General features: G+C 38.1%; 1 protein-coding gene across 2 annotated transcripts in view; it reads right to left on the bottom strand.

The window, feature by feature from the left end:
• The window catches only part of prkcbb (protein kinase C, beta b), a 125,681-nt gene that overhangs the window by 6,554 nt on the left and 92,948 nt on the right, over window positions 1-26,179 (bottom strand). The window contains exons 12-17 of one of the 2 annotated variants that reach the window (XM_053648215.1): window positions 23,752-23,814; window positions 22,795-22,933; window positions 20,039-20,119; window positions 19,832-19,939; window positions 18,570-18,710; window positions 8,016-11,173 (exon numbers count right to left, since the gene is read on the bottom strand). In XM_053648215.1, coding sequence (XP_053504190.1) covers window positions 11,015-11,173; window positions 18,570-18,710; window positions 19,832-19,939; window positions 20,039-20,119; window positions 22,795-22,933; window positions 23,752-23,814 — 691 coding nt within the window. In that variant the 3' untranslated portion in view covers window positions 8,016-11,014. Of the gene's footprint in view, window positions 1-8,015; window positions 11,174-18,569; window positions 18,711-19,831; window positions 19,940-20,038; window positions 20,120-22,794; window positions 22,934-23,751; window positions 23,815-26,179 lie in introns of those variants that run through there. The other variant, XM_053648224.1, reaches the window with a different exon arrangement.

Here is a 26,179-nt window from a genome sequence, read left to right as displayed (position 1 = left end):
ACACACACACACACACACACACACACACACACACACACACACACACACACACTGCAGATAAATAAGTTTAAAATACAGAACTGAATGAACATTCACTACCAGATTAGCTTTCCATTGCATAACACTGTGAACTGTGAAGGATTAGCAGAAATATTTACAATCAACAGCTTTTATAACAGTTGTAACACCCTCATATGCATTATATGCATTATCAATTCATCTTCATTGCCAGTCAGAAGTTTCTGAACACACTACATTTTACATGACCTCATTTTAAATACTCTCAAATGTGAACATCTAACCAAAGAATAGGTTAAAGTGAATTAAGAAACGTTTAGTGAATTCAGAAATGTTAGAAACGACTTTCAAACGTGCCTGCTTTTAATATAAAGCACTCATTCAGAATCGCATTAGGATCTGAGAGCGAGCAGTTAATATGTTCCACAGAGATTTAGGTTTCATTTCAATTGTTATTCTGTATCATTTTGTCTGTTCTGTGGCAATAATACTGATTAGACCGTAATATAACATAAAAAGTTCAGGTATTCAAAAACTTTTGACTGGCAGTGCAAGTGCTAATATTTTCATCAGCTTTGTGATACTTTTTTTGTGATACTTGCCAAGGAGCATTACACTGTCACTGTAGCTGCATGCTAACATGTGCACTGGAATTCAAGTGGAATTGAGATGCATTAGCATTTGAGTTACCTAAAAACATTGGAATAAGCGCTACAGTACATGCTCGCATTTGCACTATGTATACATGCCAAGAGGTGCATTTGCATTTTACACTATTTCAATTCAATAATAAATATGTACTCAATTTGACATCCAAACCACCCACCCACACAAATAAACACACACATTCACACACACTCAATCTAACGCAAACACTGTGTATAACTGTTAAATAAATGGTAATAAAAACAACTATATATATATATATATATATATATATATATATATATATATATATATATATATATATATATAGTTTTTATTTTATCTTCATTTATATGTTTCAATTGGCTTTGTAAAATACTTCGGCACATGAAAAATATTTGATAAAAATCACCCAATATATGCAAGTTATGATAATCTATGCTAAACTATGTTTGAGCTAATAATTCATGCATTCATGGTCATTCATAATTCATTCCGTTTCTGTATGTGTCTTAGAAAAAGTTGTGGATAAATAAACCAGCAAAGTCTTCTAAATATGTCTCTTTTTTGTCTAAAACATTAACAACATTAGCGACATTGTATAGCAGCTTCTACTTTTATGGGCAGAAGGGATGGGTATGTCACAGAACCAATAAAAATGTAGAATAGGCAAGGCTTTTGGTGCTTTGAGTTTTAAAACAGTCTGTTCTAACTCTAACAGATTAAACATAACTGTTAGGATAGCAATATTGCACTGCTACTGTAGCTAGCTGTTAGATGTTAGCTTACTAGGTAGCAAGCTAGCTTGTATTCGTCCTCAGCAATTCTTAGTAGCACCTAACCTTATTTTACTTAGTTAGCCTAACAGGCAGAGAAAAACTAGTTCAAAACACCAATAAATATATAAATAAATAAACAAATAAATAAATAAACCCTGAATGAATAAACACATTTGTAAATGCTTAATTTAGCTAGTGGTTTGGTAGCAAAAGTCACTGCTAATTTGCCACTAATCTGTAATGAGGCATTTTCTGACATCATTAACTGTTTTCAGTGGTTAAAACTGAATTATTATCCTTACTAAACCTGCCAAACCACAATTTGAAGTCATTATAGTGTTTTTATTCACTTTAATCATCATTAACATTACAATTATTTGTAAAAGTGTTAGATTTGACACTTCATTGTAGGCATATTTTTCTTTGTTTTTCTCTTTTGCTCAATTAAGTGACATTTTTAGCTAAGTCAAACATCCATTCATATATTTTATTTCACATTAAACCATTCACCTGCACAGAACGCGAGTGTTGAATATTTCAAGCTAGAAAATCAAGCTGAGACGAGAGATTAGATGAGACCTCCTGCTAATGTGAGATGGGGGGAAAGGGTACACCTTCCAGGGGGTCCCTTAATGTTGGAGAATTCAAAACACATACACAATTTCCAGTCATTCCAGATGTCGACTGGCTCATCTACCATTTTTATTGGGATAATATTGTTCTTTCTGCACACTTTTGAGTAATACTCCTAGCGTACGCCTATGTTAAATTCTTGCACAAAATGCGTTAAAGGTTGACCCTCTAATCTTCATTTTCAATACTTACTGGTTAAATAAACTGCCCTGAGAGGAGATTTGGTTAATTAGCTTATTGATCCAAAATCATATTTAAATCAACTAGTCTTTTGCTTAACACAAGTCACTTGTTTTTTTCTTTTGGGTGCATATCAGACCAGTTTTTGTGTGCGCCAGGAACTGTTTATTTCACATTTTCGAGTTACAAAGTCGAGCTCCCTTTATAGATTATGTATATGATTTGAATCTACCTTTCTGTGTAACAGCCTTATTTAATATATTATTTTAGAAAGTGAAAATAGCTAACTACCAAGCTAGTTCATAACTTAGCTATTAAATGTAGCCAGAGCCAATCCTTAATCTTTTAATGCTATTAGATTTACACAGATCAGCCATAAAATAAGAACTGCCTTCCTAATATTGTGTAGGTCCCCCTTGTGCCCCCCAAAACATCTTTGACCCTCTGAAGGTGTGCTGTGGTATCTTGCACCAACATGTTAGCAGCAAATCCTTTAAGTCCCGTAAGTGCGAGGTGGGGCCTTCATGGATCAGACTTGTTTGTCCAGCACATACCACAGATGCAGATTGAGATCTGGGGAATTTGGAGGCCAAGTCAACACCTTGAACTTTGTCATGTTCCTCAAACCATTCCTGAACAATTTTTGCTGTGTGGCAGGGCACATTATCCTGCTGAAAGAGACCACTGCCATTATGGAATACCATTGCCATGAAGGGGTGTACTCGGTCTGCAACAATATTTAGGTAGGTGGTATGTGTCAAAGTAACATCTGCATGAATGCCAGGAACCAAGGTTTCCCAGCAGAACATTTCCCAGAGCATCACACTTCCTCCACCAGCTTGTCTTCTTTCCATAGTGCATTCTGGTGCTATCTCTTCCCCAAGTAAGCGACACACATGCACCTGGCCGTCCACATGATGTAAAAGAAAATATGATTCATCAGACCAGGCCACCTTCTTCCATTAATCCATGGTCCAGTTCTGATGCTCACATGCAGTGTAGGAGCTTTCGGTGGTGGACAAGGGTCAGCATCGGCACTCTGACCAGTCTACGGCTACACAGTCCCATACACAGCAAGCTGTGTGTGACATTTCTATCATAGCTAGCATTAACTTTTTTAGTAATTTGTACTACAATAGCTGTGGGATCGGATCAGATGGGCTAGTCTTCGGTCCCCAAGCACATCAATGAGCCTTGAGCGCCCATGACCCTGTCGCTGGTTCATCCGTTGTCCTTCCTTGGACCACTTTTGGTAGGTACTAACCACTGCATACCGGGAACACCTCACAAGACCTGCCATTTTGGAGATGCTCTGATCCAGTCGTCTAGCCATCACAATTTTAAAAACACACAAATCTGCAGTTTAGACCATTTTCTAAAAGGTAAGGGTTGTGCTTTAGAGAGAAGCAGATCCGAAATGTAGGACGCTTTCATTATAGCAATATCTCAAAATGATCTGTGCTATAACAGCACTTTGGTGAAGCACAGATTGGAAATGAATTTGTTTGTCATTTTTGTGTATTTTTGTGCTTTATTATTTGTGGCTTGGGAGTTGGCTGACTAAGCAAGAGTTTATATGCAGAACTTGATTTCACAGCCCTGATTCAGGACATAACTGTGTTTATAAATGATTGATCTGCTGTGGTGTTTTTCCTTATTTTTAAAGAACATAAAATAGTAAAATCCTAAGCAAACAGTACAGTGTGCCAAGATACAGGAAGTAATTTAGTTGCAATTTCCAACCCATTTAACGTTATGTTATGTATTCTGCATAAGGACTTTAGGATAAATATTTAGGGCTCAAAATTTATTCTATCATTATTCCATCATAATATGCTAATAGCCTAAATTGGATACTAATAAATATATGCTAACTTGCAACATGAGTAATAACAGCTAGTTACATGCAATGGTTAGATTTGTCATTTTGCAAAACTTGTAAGAATGTAATGAATACATAATACCTGTGTGTATTGAATAAAACACAACAGGACACGCTGTTATAGCGTAAATAATCAATGATGGGGTGTTGATGAAGTCTTTCCTATAACATTATATCCCAATGTGTTTTATTTCTACAGTGGATAGAAAAAATCTACACACCCCTGTTAAAATATCAGAATGTTATTGCAGTATCATTTCAGATTTGTTTTTTATCTTTAATGTGATATACAGTGCCCTCCACTAATACCAGCACCCTTGGTAAATATGAGCAAAGACGGTTGTGAAAAATTGTCTTTATTGTTTAACCTTTGGATCTTTTCTTTAAAAAACTTCACAAACACACTCTAACTGTTCTGAGACCATTCCTCCATACAGAATCTCTCCAGATCCTTCAAATTTCGAGGCCCATGCAGACGGACTCTCCTCTTCAGTTCACCCCACAGGTTTTCTATGGGTTTCAGGTCAGGGGACTGGGATGGCCATGGCAGGACCTTGATTTTGTGGTCAGTAAACCATTTTTGTGTTGATTTTGATGTATGTTTTAGATCATTGTCCTGCTGGAAGATCCAACCACGGCTTTCCGTCAGAGGCAGTTAAGTTTTCATTTAATATATGTTGATATTTGATAAGAGTCCATGATGACATGTATCCTAAGAAAATGTCCAGGTCCTCTGGAAGAAAACCAGCCCCAAAATATTAAAAAGCCACCACCATATTTAACCGTGGGTACGTTTCCATATGTCTACCTCTCTGTGTGCACCAAACCATCTGGTCATAGAACCCGATCCCATTTGAAGTTCCAGTAGTGTCTGGCAAACTGGAGACACTAGAGTTTGTTTTTGGATGAGAGTAGAGGATTTTTTCATGAAACCTTTCCAAACAACTTGTGGTGATATAGGTGACTTCGGCTTGTAGTTTTGGAGACTTTGTGACCCTAAGATGCAACTAACTCCTGCAATTCTCCAGCTGTGATCCTTGGAGATTTTTTGGCCACTCGCACCATCCTCTTCACAGTGTTTTGAGACAATATAGACACATGTCCAATTCCAGGTTGATTCATAACATTTCCAGTTGACTGGAACTTCTTAATTATTGCCCTGATGGTGGAAACGTGCATTTTCAATGCTTGTGCTATTTTCTTATAGCCACTTCCCATTTTGTGAACCTCAAAAATAACTAATGACTAAGGGAATATGGCCTATGTGTTACCTCATATTTATACCCCTGTGAAACAGGAAGTCATGGTTGAACAATTTCCTGTTCCTAGTCACCCAGGTGTACTAAAAAAATTTCAAATATCAGTGGGAATATACTATCCATCTTCTACCACTTACTCCTTTTCAGGGTCACGGGGAACCTGGAGCCTATCCCAGGGAGCATCAGGCACAAGGCGGGGTACACCCTGGACAGGGTGCCAATCCATCGCAGGGCACAAACACATACACACTCATTCATACACTAGGGACACTTTTAGACATGCCAATCAGCTTACCATGCATGTCTTTGGACTGGGGGAGGAAACCGGAGTACCCAGAGGAAACCCCCTCAGCACGGGGAGAACATGCAAACTCCGCACACACATGGCCCCAGCGGGACTCAAACCCCGGACCCTGGAGGTGTGAGGTGAACGTGCTAACCACTAAGCCACCATGTGCCCCCAACGGGAATATGAATTCATAGGGGTGCCAATAATTGTTCTACACCTATATTTAACAAAGATTTTTTTTTTTTTGGATAAACCTGTGTTTTGTTTGCAATTGTTTGATATCCATGAAAGCAGAGGACTTTTGTGAATTTTGCTTAACAAAAGGTTAAACAATAGACAATTTTTCACACTTTCTTTGCTCATATTTACCAAGGGTGCCAATATTAGTGGAGAGCACTGTAGGAAACAAAATAAATATCCAAGTGACAAACAAATAGAAACATTTTAGGGGGGAAAAAACAATGTGCTGTGCACACCCTTTTAGAATGGGGCATATGACTGTGCTCACAATTATGCAGTCAAATTCAAACTCATGTTCAAAAGTAATTATCATCATAAAGAGAAGCTGTTTCTCTAGGCGTTACAAATTCCCAGAAGGTATTCTGGACTTCAGTTCCCAGGAGCCACTGCACCTCTGCATCACGGTCACATGACCACCTGCACCTGACTCTCATTCCGGTTAATGAGCACCAGTCCATATATAGTCACTACTTGCACCTCACTCTGTGTTTGTCTTATGTTGTCACATTATGCTCTCTCACCTTCTCGGTATTGTTTTGTGTATGTTTTGCATTATTAAACTTTTTTCTGCATGTGCATCCGTCTCCACAATTGTGACAGTAGGATTTTCTTGTTTTCAGGATCTCATTGTCAAAAGATATCAATCAAGTGGGGAGAAAAAGTGGGGCACCACAATAACATTACCAAGAACAGTACGTCCCTCTAAAATTGATGAAAGGACAAGAAGAAAACTTATCAGGGAGGCTGCCCAGATGGCAGATGGTGCTGCTCACAAGCAATTGCTTTAAGACTACTCAGGAAACTCTGGCTACCCCTAATATTTCATTAAACTGTGGCAATGAAATGTTTACCAAAGCGTCTATATTATTTATTAATCTTAGTGGAACTCAGTATTTTTGCGAATCAAATGATAAAATATCTCAATGCAATATGATACTGTTTGTTCATTTAACTCAAACTGTTTTCTGTGAACAGTACAGCCTGCATTAAAATCTCCTCGGAAGAACCTGACACAGAGCTAACCCTGACCCTAACCCTGTACATCTCTTGCTGTTTTTACAATTTTATTAACATTAAAACCACCAGCCTAATATTGTGTAGGTCCCCCTTGTGCCGCCAAAACAGTTCTGACCTGTCGAGGCATGGACTCCACAACAACTCTGAAGGTGTTCTGTGGTATCTGTCACCAAGATGTTAGCAGACTTGTTTGTCCAGCACATCCCACAGATGCTCGATGGGATTGAGATCTGGGGAATTAGGAGGCCAAGTCAATACCATGAACTCTTTTTCATGTTTCTCAAGCCATTCCTGAACAATTTTTGCAGGCCAGTGCCATTAGGGAATACTGTTGCCATGAACGGGTGTACTTGGTCTGCAATAATGTTTATGTAGGTCGATCTGCGATCGATTAGCGACTGACGTTTAGCAGTTCCAACTCAGCATGGCGAAAGGTCCCTTTCCAGAACCTTCACACTAACTGTTCCTCAGTGGTGGAATGCACTTCCAATCTCAATCCGGACCGCAGAATCTCTCACCATCTTCAAAAAACAGCTAAAGACCCACCTCTTCCATGAACACCTAACCGACTCATAATAAAAAAAAAAAAAAAAAAATGCACTTACACCTCTACTCTGCACTTTGCTTCTTCTGGAATTCAATTAATAGATCTTGTATGGTAGCACTTCTTGTATTGTTCTCTGCTTGATATATCGCTTTGCTTGTATCTTTCTCATTTGTAAGTCGCTTTGGATAAAAGCGTCTGCTAAGTGAATAAATGTAAATGTAGGTAGGTGGTACATGTTAAAGTAACATCCACATGAATGCCAGAACCCAAGGTTTCCCAACAGAACATTGCCCAGAGCATCACACTTCCTACGCTGGCTTGCCTTCTTCCCATAGTGCATCCTGGTGCCATCTCTTCCCCAGGTAAGTGACTCACACTCACCCAGCCGTCCACAAATTTTTTTTCGTGTTCTTTTTTTCCACCTAAAATATTTCTATTTGTTTTTCACTTGAATTTTGTTTGTTGCTATATCACATTAAAGGTGGAAAAAGATTTGACATGATTTATCTTGGTTTTCATTTTTTCCATCACAAAATTTGCCATTTTAACAGGGGTGTGTAGATTTTTTATATCCACTGTATATCATAGAATTTTGCCAACAATTACACATTTATATTTAATAAATAACATCATACTTTTCAACCAATGTCTCCTTACAGAAAGCTTCACCATATCAATGATTATAAATGCTTTTTTATTATTTTTTTTAAATAACAACACAGTTTTTAATCTGTTTATTACTAGCCTTAGATGATGTGTCACATGTGCCTTAGAAGCCCGTCAATGAAATGTTACTTCAGAAATGATAACATACATTAATATAAACCTGTGATCTGAATTACAGACAGCACTACTGTCAGAGCCGCTGTTATAGAAAATGAATGAACACCTTCTGACAAATCAGATTCAAGAATTCATCAGCACTGTGGTATAATGAGTAATAATTGATATCTTGTTAGATGGATAATTCTTTGATCACTGAAGAAATAAAAACAGTTCTTGCTAGCAAACTGAAACAGTTAGGACCCACTGTAGAAGTGGGAGTGCGGTTAAGCCATTAGTCATCTGTGGGAGGAGGTAGCCTCTGGTGAACATGTTAAACATTTCTAAAAGGCAAAAGTCAGTGAAATCCTGTCTCGCGGAAACCTGAGATCAAGACAGCTGGTGCACTAGAGCCAGAAAAATTTACCATCGCGTCATAGCACATCCAGGGAAAGCTGTTTATGGTTACATCTCCATTATGTAAGTGGCATAAATATGACTATTTGTCTGTTATTGTCATACCTGTGTGAACACAATTATTTCATATTTTATATCTTAAATAGGAAACCAATATGTGGTCATGTGACCCTGCTGATAATGCTTAGATCAGAAAGGGGACTTCAGTAATCCCTAGTGGAACACAGTGCAATTGATACACTATATGACTAAAAGTTTGTGGACATCTGACCACCACACTCATATGTACTGGTTGAACATCCCATTCCAGATTTAGTCCACCTTTACTGTTATAATAACCCTCATTCTTCAGGGGAAGGCTTTCCACTAGATTTTGGAGCATGGCTGTTGAGAATTGTGCTCATTCAGATAAAAGTGCATTACTGAGATCAGGCACTGATGTTGGATGAGGCGGGCTGCAGTCTGCATTCCAATTCATTCCAAAATTGGTTAATTTGGGTTGAGTTCAGGTATCTGTGCAGGAAACTCCAGTTCTTCCACACCCACTCTGGCAAACCATGTCTTCAAGGAGCTCACTTTGTGCACAGGGGCATTGTCATGCTGGAAGATGTTTGGGCCCCTTAGTTCCAGTGAAGGGAACTAAGGGGCCCAAACATACAGCATACAGCATACAAAGACATCCTGCACAATTGTGTGCTTCCAATTTTGTGGCAACAGTTTGGGGAAGGCCCTTATATTGGTATGATGGTCAGGTTTCCACAAACTTTTGGCTGTATAGTGTATTTTACTGATGAAATATTTTGTGATAAATTCTTGAGACAACTTTCTTAATGAAGATTGAAGGGGTCTTTACTGCAACGAAACTAGATAAGGAGCAAAATAGTTATCACAATAGCACAGAGCTTTCTAGTGAAACGTAAGAGGCTAGCTAGTTTGGTTAGTTGCAACTAAGAGTAACAAAAGCAACAAGAAGAAAATATTGCAAAAGCCCAGCACAAAGCCGGTAAATAATAACCAGTTCTTACATTCCCCCCCAGAAATAAGGGATCACAGCTCTGCTTTCTTCTCTTCCTTTGGCTCACAAAAGGTGGAATCACCCTGCCAGGGTAGGTGAATTTGTAAGGTAACTTTTATCTACTGTAGGTAAACTTGGCAAAGCAAAATGAAACCTTACTGACAGTTAATTCCTTTCCCATGTTCCTTTGTCATTTTCAAACAGTTTCGTTTTGTAATGTGAATGTAGCCAAGATGCATACGCATTACTCTTAAGCATGCCTTTTTGATTTAAATATATTGTTTTTAAAATAAGAGCTAAGGTAGTCTGTCATCAGCTTATTTGTGTATAAAGCAGGAATACTAATCATCTACTCATCACTGTAGAGCTCAATTATATTAATGTAAATAAGATATACTCAAGGTGCAACCGTTGCAGAATGCATGCTGTTTATGGAGGTTTGCATTCAAATAATAATTCAGACATGCAAAATAAAAGTCAGTGGCATCACACTAATGAATCACATTCACAGATGATGTAAAAGACATGCAGTGAGCTGATTGGTCAATTTCCATCCAAATGTTTATGCAATCTTTGTTTCCATTGGCTCCTGCCCAATAATGTGACCTTCTGCTTATCTGACTTTCTTTTTTCTCAGTATCTAAATAAATGTCTTTTTGTCTATCTACTTGTTTGTCTTCTTCCCTTCGTTTCCACCTATCTTTTTTGTTGCTTTTTTTTTATATCTGTCATTATTGTCAGTAGACTTGTATTTGTCTTTGTTTTTCTGTCTATTTTGTTGTTTCTACCTTCTTGTCTTTTGTTTATTTGCATTTTCTTTCTTTCCTTCCTTCCTTTCCTCCCTCACTCCCTTCCTTCCATATTCAGGTTTCCTTATGAGCTAAATCCTTGTTGTCTTATAAACAGATGGATGGAAGCACACACTGTTGTGTGGCTGCAGGAAGTCATTCATGCGTGCTGGAGGAAGTGGAGAACTCCTGGAGGAAGTGGATAACTGAGAAAAACTGGAGCATTCCTGGAGGAAGGGGAGATCTCCTGTACTGATGTTCGGTCTGCTATTTACACGTGTTTTAGTAAATAAAATCATTATTATTAAATTACCTAGTTATTACCTCAAAGTTCTACATGCATCTAAATATATACGCATATAGTAAGTTACAGCCAAGTGGTCTGCAGGGAGCAAGTTTTGCATGCATCTGATTATCTAATAGTCATTTTCTATGTTCATAAACACTTCAGCCAAGTGGCCAGTAGGGAGCAAGGCGTGCACCAGCAGAAGCAAGAAATGATTGGCTAAAATGATGAGGGGGGGAGGGGGGAGCTAATATTAATTAGCTCTGAGCTTCTGCGCTAGGATAGTCAGAGTTTATGAAGGAGAAACCCTCGAACTCGTCCTGGTCGAGGTTCATGATGACTTCCTGGTCAGGAGGAGTGAGCACCGGAGGGTGGCGTGTGAAAAAGCGATCAAAATTCTCCGCCTCTCGGCCACACTGCAAAAAGGAAGAACACAAAAAGGAAAACGAGTGATGGATGGAGGGAGAAAGGGATGGAGGAGAGGAGAACAGAGACATGGAGGACAAATAAAAATATGACTGATGAACACCATCTACACAATGGAGTGATGGAACGTGTGAATGAGGCATGTGCCGATCACTGGTTACATACTGCGATATTCAGCCCAAATAATATCGCATTTCATTTCAGAAGAGGCAGTCTAGGTAGGCAGCATTATTGAAGCAATGTAGTCATGTGCCAATAATCAGTGACACAATGTAACATATTTATGAATCACCACCACTGGTAAATGACCAAGCACGTCCATGACACCATTGATTTACATTTAGTGATTTACATAACTCATATATAACTCATAACTCATGCCAATTACACATTGTGAAACTGAGGCCCCTTAGATGCAAATTTATACAAACTCAGGAGCTCTTGAAGAATATGACTGCAGTATATTTTTCGGAACTAATTGGATTTTCATGAATACCATATTTCAATTGTAAAAGCTCTTTACAAATAAGTTAGTTCATATCCAGTTTGATAAACAAGGCCCAATATTTGAACAACTAGTCAGTACTGCAAGTCCTGCTACCCTTGTGTTTCTGCTTTTTGACCCTTTTCACTATCCATGTTTATGGTAAACTCTGCAATTTGATCCTCCAGCATTTGTATCTATTCTAGTAATGCTAGTAGCACCATTTCCTACCTCACCAGCACTGCTGATGATAAATTGCAACATATTTATATATTGAGCATCACTTTTGAATGTTTCATACAGAGAGAGATATGATTCACTTTGTCTTTTCCTTATAGGTAAAATGAGAGTTTGGCCACCATTTGATGGACACAATGTAGCTCTGCAACCCAGTTTTTAATTTCATTTAAGGCAGTATTTAAGAGATTTAAAAGATGCAGTGTCATTGTTGTGTTTTTGTCTGGGTACCAGGTTACTTACTGTACTTCATATGGCATTGAATTTAGTACACTTGGCTGACGAGAAACCGCTCGCATACCATATATCATAAGGGTATTAATCATATGTTTACAGCCTATAATTACATGCATATGAGAAATCATCTCCCTTGAAAAGTACACTATTAGTCTCCTTGGATTTATTTCTTTTCTTGCTGAATGCAGTCATATATACTCACTGGACACTTTATTAGCCACTCCTGTATATATTCATGCAAAGACCCAACCAGCCAATCACGTGACAGAATGATATCATGCAGGTACAGGTCAAGTGCTTCAGTTTGTGTTCACATCAGAATTGGGGGAAAATGTGATTTCAGTGACTTTGACTGTAGCATAGTTGTTGGTTCCAGAAGGGCTGGTTTGACAATTTCAGAAACTGCTGATCTCACAGTTTACAAAGAATCGTGCAAAAAAACGTCAAATAAACACTCTTTACAAACGTGTTAAGCGGAAAACATTTCAGAACGCATGGCATGTCGAACCTTGAGGTGGATGGGCTACAACATCAGAAGACCACACTGGGTTCCATTACTGTCGGCCAAGAACAGGAATCTGAGGAACAGACTCATTGAAGCTGGAGAGTCAACTGTCCAGATTCGGTGAGCCCAGTGTTTCCTCAGATAAATCAGATACTGTTTTTTGTACTATTCCATATAAACTCTACAGACTGCTGTGTGTGAAATCCACAGGAGATCAACAGTTTTTCAAATACTCAAACCAGCCTGTATGGCACCAACAACCATCCCATGGTTGTTGTCATTGAGATCACATTTTTCCCCATTCTGATGTTGAATATTAACTGAAGCTCTTCACTTGTATCCGCATGATTTTATGCACTGTGCTGCTGCCATGTGATTTTCTGATTGGATAATTGCATGAATGAGCAGGTATAAAGCGACCGGTGAATGTATGTCGATCTAACATAAACAACACCACATTGAGTGGATTGAAGTCGAGTGATGTTGCGAAAAGGGAATGTCTGTTGGTATTTCAGCCAGTCTGAACATGTAAGCGCTTCCTACCCTCATACTGAGGGACACAATGGTGACTACTTTTACATACACATCAACATTCTGATATTAATCGGAATTTGGCGATATTCTAATTAGTAGTGAGTCGTGTGAACGGCGCAATCCGATCGCCCGATTCAGATTAAGACAATATTCTGATTCTCCAAATTCTGATTCCCACCCCTAGAATATGCCTGTTTTAACCGGAAATTTGTTGCATGTAAACACCTTATTCAGAAAATCCACTGAAAGGAGATATATACGCATGCTCAGACCGCAAGGAATTGTGGGTGCTAACAGATGCTTAGCTGTAGGCTAGGTATTTAGGAATGGTAACTCAGGCATACTTACAACAACCGTGTATACTGGAATTTTCCAATGCCTGTAAACATATAAACATCGTATTTGGAATATGGCAAATATAGACCTTAAATGGAATTTGACGTGCACGTAAAACAGGTATATTCCAGGGGTGGGAATCAGAATTTGGGGAATCCGAATATTGTGTTAATCTGAATCGGGCGATCGGATTGCGGCGTATTCATGATTCAATACTAATTAGAATATTGCCGAATTCCGATTAATACTGGAATATTTACGTGCATGTAAATGTAGTCAGTGAGTAGAATTACCCTCGGACTCGGAAAAAATCACTCACCTCATCAGTACTGATTACTTGGTCTTACTCCTGTATAATCCTGTTGCAGCAGTGATTGACTTTAAAGCAGCAATACAAAATCATGATCTCTCAAAAGCATTCAATAAACAGAGAGCCTCATTTCCCTTGCATTGGAGTTACACAGTTACGCTGACTCATAGACAATCAATTGCACATTAAGGCTGAGAAGTGTGGGTACCATTCTCAAGCTAATGGGAGGCATTAACAAGGAGATTGATAAGGTCATACTGTCATCATTCTCCAACTGATTGGAGTTGTAATTTATCCTGGGCACAGAATACTTTAATCAGTTCCTTTTCAGGCCTCTTCCAGTGAACACTCGGTTATCAAGTGCCCTTGGCCCGGATCTACCAGAAATTTCAAGATTTCTGATATAGAGGTCGCAAGTGCTGCAACAGTTATGAGTCAGCATTGCTATAATTCTCACTCACACCTGTTCTCAATCAGTAAATTAGTCAGTTAGTTAGCTAACTTAGAGTTAGGCTGTGTTCATGCCATGTTGAAATTAGCGCAATTACTAGATGACAACCCGGACGTTCTACCTGGAGTTGCTCACGTCCTCAGACTCAGAATTATGTGTTTCTTTGAACCTTTAACAGTGTTACAGGTGTAGTTTACTGTGGAGTCCGCCATGTTTAGCAGGACAAATATTGGCCTGCACAGTCATCTTCTCATCCATAAAATATCTGTTGTCACCCTGTCTCTGGTACAATGTGCCAGTGAAATTAGCAGATAGAGCTGCATCTGTGAGTATATACTGACGAATACTGACGAGCACAATAAAGAACATACAGCCTAATTTGAGTAATCAATAGACAAAACCACAGTCGTTAAGCAAATGCACTCTTAATAAACTTATAGTTTATTTAGCAGGACATAAGACATTAGATGGTTATCCAACTCTGTACTAGCTACAGTACACTGTATTGTGTGTCTTTCATTTATTTTTTGATTAAAGCTGCATTCACGCCATGCCGTAATTACCGTAAGTATGAGATTCCGACTTGTAAAAGGCACTCACGTCCTCGTAGAACTCGTAATTACAACTTGTTAACTATTAATTTTCGGAGAGCTCCGACTTGTACCACCTGACTGCTGCAACTGCTGCAGTAAAATGTAGTTAAGTACTTATCTCCTAATACTTCCCTGTAATAATTTGTATAATTGACTATTATTAATGTCATAATAATTCAAGATTAATCTGAAAATAAACAAATGACATACAATGCAGTTTAATGTAATTTTGCTGTTCTCAACATTACCATCTCGCACGGATTCATTTAATTCCTAGTCCAAGGACGTGAACAGCTCCGAGTAGAACGTCCGGACTGTCATCTAGTAATTACGGTAATTCCGACATGCCGTGAACGCAGCCTAATCTTGCATTATTAAGACGTTAAATACTAGTCAATTATACTAATTATTACACAGAAACATTATAACTACTTTTTTACTGCTGAAGCCACCGCCATTTTGAGTGCTTCCGCATGATGTTGCAACGGTCAGGTGGTACAAGTCAGAGCTCTCCGAAAATTCCTAGTTTACAAGTTGTAATTATAAGTTCTACGAGGACATGAATGCTTTTTACAAGTCGGAATCTTGTAATTACGAGAGCGCGAATGCAGCTTTCTCTCTGTTTTAAAACAAAGATACCTGTGTTTGTACCTAAGCGGAGAGGTTACTGACCAAGTTGTGTTGCACCAGAAGTGGTGACCAACAACACAGCCTCAAAACCTCAATAATGTGCATCCAAGACGTGCACCTTGGAAACGTGATCATGAATAATTGGTTATTGTGACATGAGGAGGTAATATCGGCACATGCCTGACATGAACACAACACAAACACACACTGACACATGAGAGTGCTTCCCATGAGAATGGCTTACTCCTGTTTATGTTTGCAGTCTGGGTAACTGTCAAAATTTCTTATGATCTGTCAGTGTCTATCTTACTGCCTGTTTTTGTCTTGTTGATCTCTATGTTGATCTCTTCATCACTCTGTCATTCTTTTGCTTTGTCTGTCTTTCTGTCTAACGCATCATCTATCTTTCTGTCAGCGTTTCTTTCAGATTTTATTTTCTTTAAGTCTATCTACATGGCTATATATCTATCCTTCTTTTTTATCTATCTATCTATCTATCTATCTATTCTGTCTCTCTGTATTTACTTCTATCTCATATCATGATAATTAGTAAATACCCAAACAAGCTAGACATGTTTCACTTCTCCCTGATAGCCCTACTAAAGAAAAAACAGAAACCATCACAGAATTTCTAATGGTTTCCACTAAAAAATACCTTTACAAACCATCAGCTAACCATTAAAACCATTACCATTACTGGTCCTTATTGGTATCCACTAGACATAACATGCCACCAATAGAAGGCAACAAATTACCAGTAGAGACCCCCTGGCACCATTACAGTTTCCATTAATACCAATACAATTCCCATTATAACCATTAAACCTATTACAAATTCTATCAGAGTTTCTATTGTTTTGCTGTTTTTTTCAGCAGGGAGTGCCCAGTGCTAACTCACTGCTAGCAGTCAGTGATAATTCACTGCTAGAACTTAGGGATAATTCACTGCTAGCAGTCAGGGATAATTCACTGCTAGAATTCAGTGCTAACTCAGTGCTAGTACTCAGGGAAAGCTCACTACCATTCAGAGATAATTTACTGCTAGCACTCAGAGATAATCACTGTTAGCACTAAGTGCTAACTCACTGCTAGCACTCTGGGATACATCACTGCTACAGCACTTATAAACTTATTGCTTGTGATTATCATTTAATACCACAAGATGCAATGTATTTATTTAGGGATTATTTATTAAAAGATGGATGAAAAGAAAAAAACAAACTCTGTGTAATAAGCTTTATTATTTCAGAACAAGGTATAGCTATGATTTGTGTAGAACGCTACTTGAGATATGTACTGGCAATTTGATTAGCTAGCAGGCTACAATAGCACAAACATATGCTTTCTGCCCTTGTGTCAAATAATTATGCCTGTTTTTTTTTTGTTTTCACATCCGTCTTTTTTTTTTTCAGTCTGTTCACCTTTTCTTCTGTCTTTCTTGACTGTATGCTGTAATTAGCCAGAGTACCATTGTTCTCTCTTATAGCTAGACTATTGACACACTGCTTTACACATAAAGCAGAACTACAGCCATTCACAGCTCTACACACACACACACACACACACACACTCACACACACTGCTATCTCACTCTCACAGCCCGCCCGAGAAAACGCTGGATTTTCCCTCATATCTCTAACAAACCTCCTGCGCACAGGGATAAAGGAGCGAGAGGCATAACAGAGAAGTAAGAAAATAGAAGAAAGAGAGGAAAAAATAGAAAAGGGATGTTTTACTAAACACTCATAATCAGTCCTGACTTTGACAAGTCAAACAGTCCATTTTTAAGTTTGAGTCAGTGAAAGAATCCAGTGTATTGATAGAGAAACAGCTAGCGGACAGGCTAGTCAGACACGTGACGGAAACAAAGAAAGAAAAAAAGACAGGCAGAAAGACAGAAGCAGAGGTAGAAGCATAGACAGAAAGAGAGAAAAGAGAGAAAAGAGAGAAAGAAGGAACGAGAGAAAGAAAGATTTGTGAACATGTGTAGAAGTGTGCATGCAATTGTGTGTGTGTGTGTGTGTGTGTGTGTGTGTGTGGACTTGCCAGTTGATTAAGTCCCTGCTAAAAAAACAATAGAAACCCTCACAGAATTTGTAATGGTTTTAATGGTATTTGTACTGGTACCTTTGGGCCTGTATTAGTCATTTGTTGCCTTCTATTGGTGGCATGTTATATGTAGTGGATACCATTAAGGACCAATAATGGTATTGGTTTTAATAGTTGGTCAATGGTTTGTAATGGTATGTGTAGTGGAAACCATAAGAGTTTCTATTGTTTTTTTGTTGTTTTTTTCAGCAGAGAGGGTGTATATCTACATTTATTTCCAGATCCACCTACCATGTAGTTTTACATCATAGGAATACAAAGGCCATCACTGGCCACACTTTGTTAAAGCCGTAGATCCGTTTTATTTAGCAAGTTTATTCCCATTGGGTATCACAACTTCTATACCGTGACAATCTGCTTTAAATGTGTACTTGACTCAGTACCATCTAAGTTTCTCAAGACAGCCAGTGATAAACCGCTCCTTATGAAACTGCATCTCGACTCATTTGATCACGCCAATCACTGTGTAATGTTCAGAATCAGAGCTGGCTAAAGTGCTCAGTGACCCTGCTGAATATGTTCCAGGTTTGGTAGTGCTGGACTTATTTGGAAGTGCTTATACACAGTTACTGTATACTTATCAGTTTGGCTAGCTACACAAACTGGAAGACTGTGTTAAAAGACATTAAGATGATTCTGTGAAACTCAAAGCTACAGTTAAAGACCTTAGCAGAATCCTTGATGCTAGTCTATTATTTGAATCCCATGAAAGTAACATAACGAAACTATATGCTATCCTCTCCCATTCAAGCTACATTGGCTACCTATTGAGTTCTACGTTGACTTGTTGTGCTTATGATATGGTCTAGCTTTCGCATTTCTTGCTGATCTTTTGAAGTAGTAATGCTCATATATTAGTAGTTCATTTATTAATAATTGCAGAATTATGCATATTTGTATGTGTATACTCTGTCTGTGTGTGTGTGTGTGTGTGTGTGTGTGTGTGTGTGTGTGACTCACAGCTTTAGGTTTGAATGGTGGTTGAACCTCTTTGTTCTCAAGCTTCTCCCAATCCATGTAGCGGAAGAAACCATGCTCTCGGATGTCTCTCTCTCCCTCAGGGCCACATCCTAAACGTTTTCCAGGGTGCTTCGTCATCAGCTACACACACACACACACACGTACACACACAAATATATATAGAGAGAGACAGCACACACGTTCACACACCTTAAAAAATAAAATACCTTAATTAATGTTGCTAGCAAACTGCTATGCTTTTATTTACACACTAAAATAGTGAACCTAACGTTACTTCATTTGGCAGATGATTTTGATAACACAATGCAAATAATATTAGCTGCTTGCTATCAAGCTTAGCTATTGGTTTTGGTTACAAAATGTAATATTTTACCTTGTATAAACTACTCACTTTATTAGTTAACTTCGCTATTGGTTTTTATTCACACAACAATATACGTGGTGATTTTAGCTAATAGTTGCTATTATATTGTGTAATTAACACCAGTAATTTAGGCCAGAAAATACCAAAGCCAAAGAAGTAACAAGATGTAACATAGCGAGGTTTGTGATTGGCTAATCAAATGACACTTTAAGAGCTTTGTCTTTGTTGTCCCCAACCAGCAAAATCAGGAAGTATGTTCTTATTGCATAGAATGCATAGAAGAAATAACATCAGACGGTAACATGCTCTTGTTGACTCAAAAATGATTACTTTAAAAATTTCAGTGTTCCACATACTGTATATTGTATGAATATGCACTTGCTGCACATCACTAAACATATGCATTTTCCATACAGGAAAATTAATACACTCAAACTCAGTAGCAAAAACTGAGTTTCCATCAAGCTAACTCACTAGAATGTTAACTACTGGACTGAAAATTGCCTAGAGTGCTAAGTAGGTGGGTTGTTAAATGATGGTAGCTCAGTGGTTAAGACATTGGACTTCTGATTGGAAGGTCGTGAGTTCTAAATCCCAGCACCACCAAGATGCCACTGCTGGTCCCTTGAGTAAAGCCCTTAACCCTAATCTGCTCAGCTGTATAAATGAGATAAATGTAAGTCTCTCTGAATAAGGGCATCTGCCAAATGCCATAAATATAAATGAAATGTAAGTGGCTAGTGTGCCAGATAACTGTTTGAAAGTGGGGTCGACACTGTATTTCCAGCGACATATGTTCTCGTTTCCCTATAGTGCCCTACATTCCCAGGGTCCAAGAAATGGATTAGTACACAGAAAGAGAAAGTTGGTTACGCACTCCTTTACAAATGGCCACTGCCTCCTTAGACATTGATTTGGGATATGACACGTGATGTTCCATGATGGACTGGAACAGTTCGTCCTCATCCTCTCCATCAAATGGTGGCTGGGAAAGGAAAGAGAGTGATAGGGATGATAATAATAATAATAATAATAATAATGATAGAGGAGTATGGTTTAGTGGGAGCGTGCGTGTTGGTTTTACCTGTCCAGCTAGCATTTCATACAGCAGCACCCCAAAGGCCCACCAGTCTACTGACTTCCCATATGGCTGATACGCAATGATCTAACACACATATGCAGATATAATTTGTGAGAGAACTTAGATGTACAGTATAATATTGATTATAATCTGCTGTGCATTAAGAAGATTGCACTAGGCTGTAAACGTACACTTTATCTTTCACACATTCGTTAATTCCAGTGAAGCAGATAACAGTACAGTATAAAAGAAGTGCAGGTTCAGTAAAACAAGAGTTGAAGCTTTAGAGAATCAGCATGTGCAGCAAGAGATGTGCTCATAGAGTACATACAGGGAGATAGCAATGTAATACTATTCGGTATTGTGAAAAGTGTGAAGCATTTTATCATGCCCTTGGAACCAGAAATGTTTTTTTTAACCAGTTTCAGATTAGCTCAACATCGGCACATACAATCCGGCAGGTATCATGAACATACCTTTTATTATACTTTTTCTCAACCTTTTAAATTGTATGCTTTTATGCATGTTTTAGCACTGAGACATTTAATTTGTTTAAATTTTAGCTACCTGAGGTTCCTACCTTAAACTGATGCAGCCTAATTTGTTTCAGTTTTAATTGAGGTAAGAATCTTCCACAGTTTGAGCCTAAATTGTTTCAGTTTTAGCTAACTGGGGAACTTATCCTGAGTGGAAATGTTGGACTTTGTGTATGTTCTCGTCCAGTTTTAGGCTTCTGAAGTTAGGTACCTCTATGTATACAGTCCATTATCCAATGTAGTGACCTACAAAAATGTTTTATAAAGACAATGATTATGAGGAAAGACAAAAAAGGTGAGGGCATGTATGTTCTTAGAGAAGGTAAACACATACAGTATGATTTCTTCTTTATTGCTACACTATAGAAGCTGTGGCATAAGTCAATTATGTTATCGTTATAAAGCAAAAACAAATATGGCTGATACAGGACCGTATTTAAATTGATGCACTTAACATAATAGCTTTAGTTTATGGCCCTCATAAAAATACCAATGTGACTTTGGGAGTTGAGTTTAACACCCCAGCTCTTAGTAGAACTATTTGATAAGATAAATGTTTGACAAGAAGAAAGTGTTTGGTCTGTTATATGTAAATGCTTGCATTAAACCCTAACCGTTTTCATTAGCTTTGATGCTTTTGAAGGCGAAAACTGCTTATGTAATAAGTCTGTAAAAATGTGACCTCATTGCTGATACTGATTGTTGTTGTAAAAAAAAACAAAAAAAAACCTTGGACCTGGAAGTATTACTGTTAAGGCCAATTCACACTGAACATCTAAAATTGTGTGTAATGTGTAGTTTCAAAGAAAAGTGTTAGCATGTAGTGATGCTCACTGATTACTGAAAAACTAAAAACAAAAAGGTGAATAGCTGGGGGGTTTATTTTCATTCTGTCTCATGCCACATTTTATTAAGTTGGCCCAACTTCAGCTTTACCTATGCCTCATGTTTCATTGATGCGGTTCTACATTTAGTTTAAAAAAAAGAAGCATGCTCTTGGGCCTTTAGCATGAGCAGAATGTGATATGTCACTCCTGAATTGCATCCACAAACCTTATGCAAGGAGCCTGGTGTGAATATTGTGTTACATGTACCCCAGCTGTAGATGCTTCAGAGGCATATAGAAGTGTTTGGATAAATGTTTTAGAGGCTCACCCCTCCGCATCTGTACCTAAGTTGTTATAGAAACTGTTTTGCAGCCTTCATAATAGATGATGATGATGATAAAATTGAGCATCATGCGCTATCATAAGCATTTTTGAGCAGGAAATTCAGGAGCAAGACACAAATTAGTGTTCTATGTTGATTGTTGACGACTCTTTTGTAAGGAATGTTTGGATTGCATTGAAGTTCCTTGTGTTTCTGATGTGCGTGTGCTAAATATAAATGTGATGTTCTTTAAGAATATAGTGATTCATTTTCCTGTTGTTCACGCAGGCACCAATGACCCTATACTTTGAGTGTTTACGTATTTAAAAGACTAGAAACAGGAATCTCTGTTGTGGATGACTTCTCAGAGAATCCTTTTCCAATTTAGATGAGAGAATAAGTAATAAATTTGTCTTCAATTTGCAGCAGTATTTTGACCTAAAACACAAGAAATCTCTCAGAAGTTACTGTTCTAGAATCTGCAGGTAGATGACTGTGATGACGTCACATGGCGCGTTGCGACACGTCTTGGCCCTAATCTCCGGAAAATCTCCGGAAAATTTGAGAAATTGCAAGCTCCTGCGAATATTGCAGCATTTCCTTGATTTTGCGTTAATTTCTGCAATCGCAAAAAACACTAAATCCTGGAGGGACTCATATATGGACTCTTGTCATTATACATAATAAAATAGCTCCACGTTGTAGACATCTTGAGTCATTTGTCACTTAGCAACCAATGAGCTTTGTTCATTCTATGTCACGTCCACAACTGGTATAAAGAGCTTAGTGGTATTAGGGAGCATAATCAGATATGACGTTAATTTACCCGATAGCATATCTATTAAACTATGCTTGGTTCTGCCCTAATCCCGATATTTTAGGACTTCCCTAGAGCTTATACATTTCCTCCATTGACTTACATTGAAATACTTCAGCCTGTGGTATTTCCTCCACCCTGCATTATGCATTTTAGACCAATATTATTTGTCTCCACCAGGAAGAGGTTCTCTGGTACAGCTTTGGATCCTAATGTGAATCTCTAACAGGCATTTACAGACACACACACACACAAACCTCAGGAGCGATGTAGTCCGGGGTACCGCAGAAAGTTTTGGTGGTCACTCCCTCAAGCATGTTCTCCTTACACATCCCGAAATCAGCGATCTTAATGTGACCTTCAGCATCCAGCATTACATTATCTAACTTCAGATCCCTACAACGGAGACAGAGAGGGTGACAGATAGCATCACATTATCCACCACCTGTTTATCTGGACAATAACTTCCTGTTCATCTGAATAGGCAATTTCGTTTTGTCTGAAGATGCACTTTCTGTTTATCTGGACTATCTATACACATAATTATCTTGTCATATACTTTCTGTTTGTCTGAACCTAGACTTCCGGTTTATACTGCACACTTAAGAACTGAATTAATGTTTCCATGAAAAATATGAATGAAATGTGTCTGTATGTACAGTCATGTCCCTAAGTATTTGGACAGTTTCGTAATTTTGCCTCTGTGCACCAGCACAATGGATTTGAAATGAAGCAATCAAGTTGTGATAGAAGTGTAGACGTTCAGCTTTAATTCAAGGGGATTAACAAAAATATTGCATTAACTGTTTAGGAATTACAGCCATTCTTACAGCGTCCCTCCATTTTCACAGGCTCAATTGTCTGATGAGCAGTTACATTGTTAGGTGTGGCCTGTTTGCTTGTTATTTTATGACAAATTAAGGAGACAAAACGGTCTGGAGTTGATTCCAAGCGTTGAATTTTCCTTTGGTAGCTGTTCATGGGAACTTTCACTATGCAGTCCAAAGAAATGTTGATGCAAGTAAAGGAGGCCATCATTAGGCTGAAAAAACAATGGCTGTGTTCAACCCCTTGAATTAATGGTGAAAGTCTACACTTCAATCCCATCTCACTTCATTTCAAATCCATTGTGGTGGTGGACAGAGGCAAAATTACAAAGATCGTGTCACTGTCCAAATACCTATGGACCTGACTATATGTACATATCTACTCACCTGTATATTACGCCTTTCAGGTGCAAGAAGAACAGCCCTATGGCAATCTCCGCAGAGTAAAACCTACACACACACACACACATTTTAAGACTATATACTATGTACTTGATTATATAGTACCTGAGGGAGTGTAATGTTTAAAATTGAACACTTCTTTGCATATAGTAAAATAGTATAATAAAAGCATGGAAAAGGTACAATGCACACACAGACACACACACACACACACACACACACACACACAGGCACACACACACATACACATTACAATTTCATGTCCTTGATTGGTACACAAAATAAAAAAAATAAAACAAAGGAATAATTATTTGCATAACAAGTTCACTCACTTCTGCTTTTTTTATTTCTATCTGAACTCTTGCCCCGGGAGCTCAACACAATAAAAATCTGGCAACCTCAGAGGAATCGACTGCACATAGGTCATTTTAATCATCTGGATAGGTCGGTCAAAAATTCATGCACTTGCATAAGCCAAGTGTGAATATGAAGAACTTTGCCCATGGAAACAGTGAAGTAAGACTTGAACTTAAACAGCCAAGTCTGAATACAGTCCTTAAGGTTTAATACCTGTTTTTGACTAAGTACTAATCCTGTCAAAATTAATTTCACACTTAGGTTACTATTCAGATTTTCATATATTCAAATGCATGCTTAGTATCCCATGTTCTACTTTTAGCAAGTGTAACGACACCAAGGACCACAGACTTAAATTAGGGACTCATTGATTGATTGATGAAATTTGGATAACAACATGAACAAAATGACACAGGAAATTAAAAAAAAAAAATTATTTTCCAGCCATACAGGTGTGGCTTCATCAGTTTCCGGAATACCGGAAAAACAGCACAAAGCCATTTTGGGAGACCCTGAAGCACATTGAAGAACAAAAAAGAAAGAAAAAAAAACGTGTTTTTTCCATTTTACATTTGATTAAAAAAGATGGCCTAAATGGCCAGTTTCTAAAACTATATTCAAAGTGTGACTATTGATTCTAGGGATTCTGTTTATTCTCACATGATAGATATGGTGATTGCATTATTAGTCCAACGCTAGGCTTGCTAACAATAGTAAATAATAATATCATTTAATAAACTGGACAATATAATATCTAAAAGTAATCAATGTATAAAATATGCATTTTTATATTGTCTTATTATCTTATGTTTGGCCTTGCCATCACGAGGAGCAATAAGGGATTAAAATATATTGGTAAACTTGTTAATTATGATGAAGACTTATCTCCTGGGTTTATCTAGCTTTTCTAAGTGAAAACCTAAGTGGTGATCGCAAATAAACAATAACGGTGTTTGTAGATGTTAAAATGGTAGAAACGCCACTGCTTTAATGAGCCTGTAATGTAACATTTGGTTACAAAACATTTCCAGTGTCATGGATGTAATAGTAATGCTAAATGCCACCAGCTAAAGATCTGATTCTTCCCTAAAGACTGTCTAATAAAACTGGTGCCTTCATCTCATTTTCTCCCTCTGTCTACATCTGTCTCTCTGTGAGAAAGAGGAAAGCTTCTTCAGCACAGAAGGAATAAATGTGAGAAATCAACTCAATGGAGCGAGAGAAAACCTATGACGGGAAACCAACAAGAGAAAAATAAGTAAAGAGAGGGAGACATCTGAAAGGAGATTAAAGGTCAGCACAGTCACCTTTTGTATAGGCACAGCCTTTATCCTTTCTCTTTTTCTCTCTCTCTATCTCTCTCTCCTTTCCTCTCTCATTTTCATTCCGTTTGCTGTGTTTTTCAGTTCAGGAAGTAATTTATGGTTTAAATCGAAAATAAACAAGAAGAGTGAGGGATAAATGGCTGTGACTAGGGGTGTGTGAGAGAGAAAATGGGCTTTACTTTACCTACACTTGTCTTCATTCACACCTAATCAACCAGCAGTAGACAGGGAGATAGGTCAGAGAGAGAGAGAGACAGGTAAAAAGAGTGAGAGACAGACACATATTGACCGAGGGAGAGACAAAGAATGTTCAAGACTCTGTCCCAAATAGTGGGTCAAACTGTGGTATACTGTATATCTTATAGCAAGAAGTGTTAGAGAGCTGAATCCAAACATTCCTGGTGACAATGTTGTCTTTGGCATCGACCCGAACCTCATACTGCTGTACTCGGTTGCTTAGTTTGAAATTTGCAGTCTTGTGATCTATATTTGCACATGCTTACAAGTTCTACATTCCATTTTTTTTTCTTTTTGGTGTTCACAAAGTTGATCATAAGGACTTTCTATGCACCCTTAATGTGCCATTACGTGAAATTCGACACCAATGCTGTCATATCACAGCAAACCAGTGTCTACATTTCCCATCCTGCACAACGGCCTACAAACATGGCCACCATGGACCGTAATTCCCAGAACACTCACATTCACTCTAATCAAGCACACCTGCATCC

This window comes from Ictalurus furcatus, chromosome 2, assembly GCF_023375685.1.
Source record: "Ictalurus furcatus strain D&B chromosome 2, Billie_1.0, whole genome shotgun sequence".
Classification (NCBI taxonomy): domain Eukaryota; kingdom Metazoa; phylum Chordata; class Actinopteri; order Siluriformes; family Ictaluridae; genus Ictalurus; species Ictalurus furcatus.
This window is presented reverse-complemented; position numbering and strand designations above follow the sequence as displayed.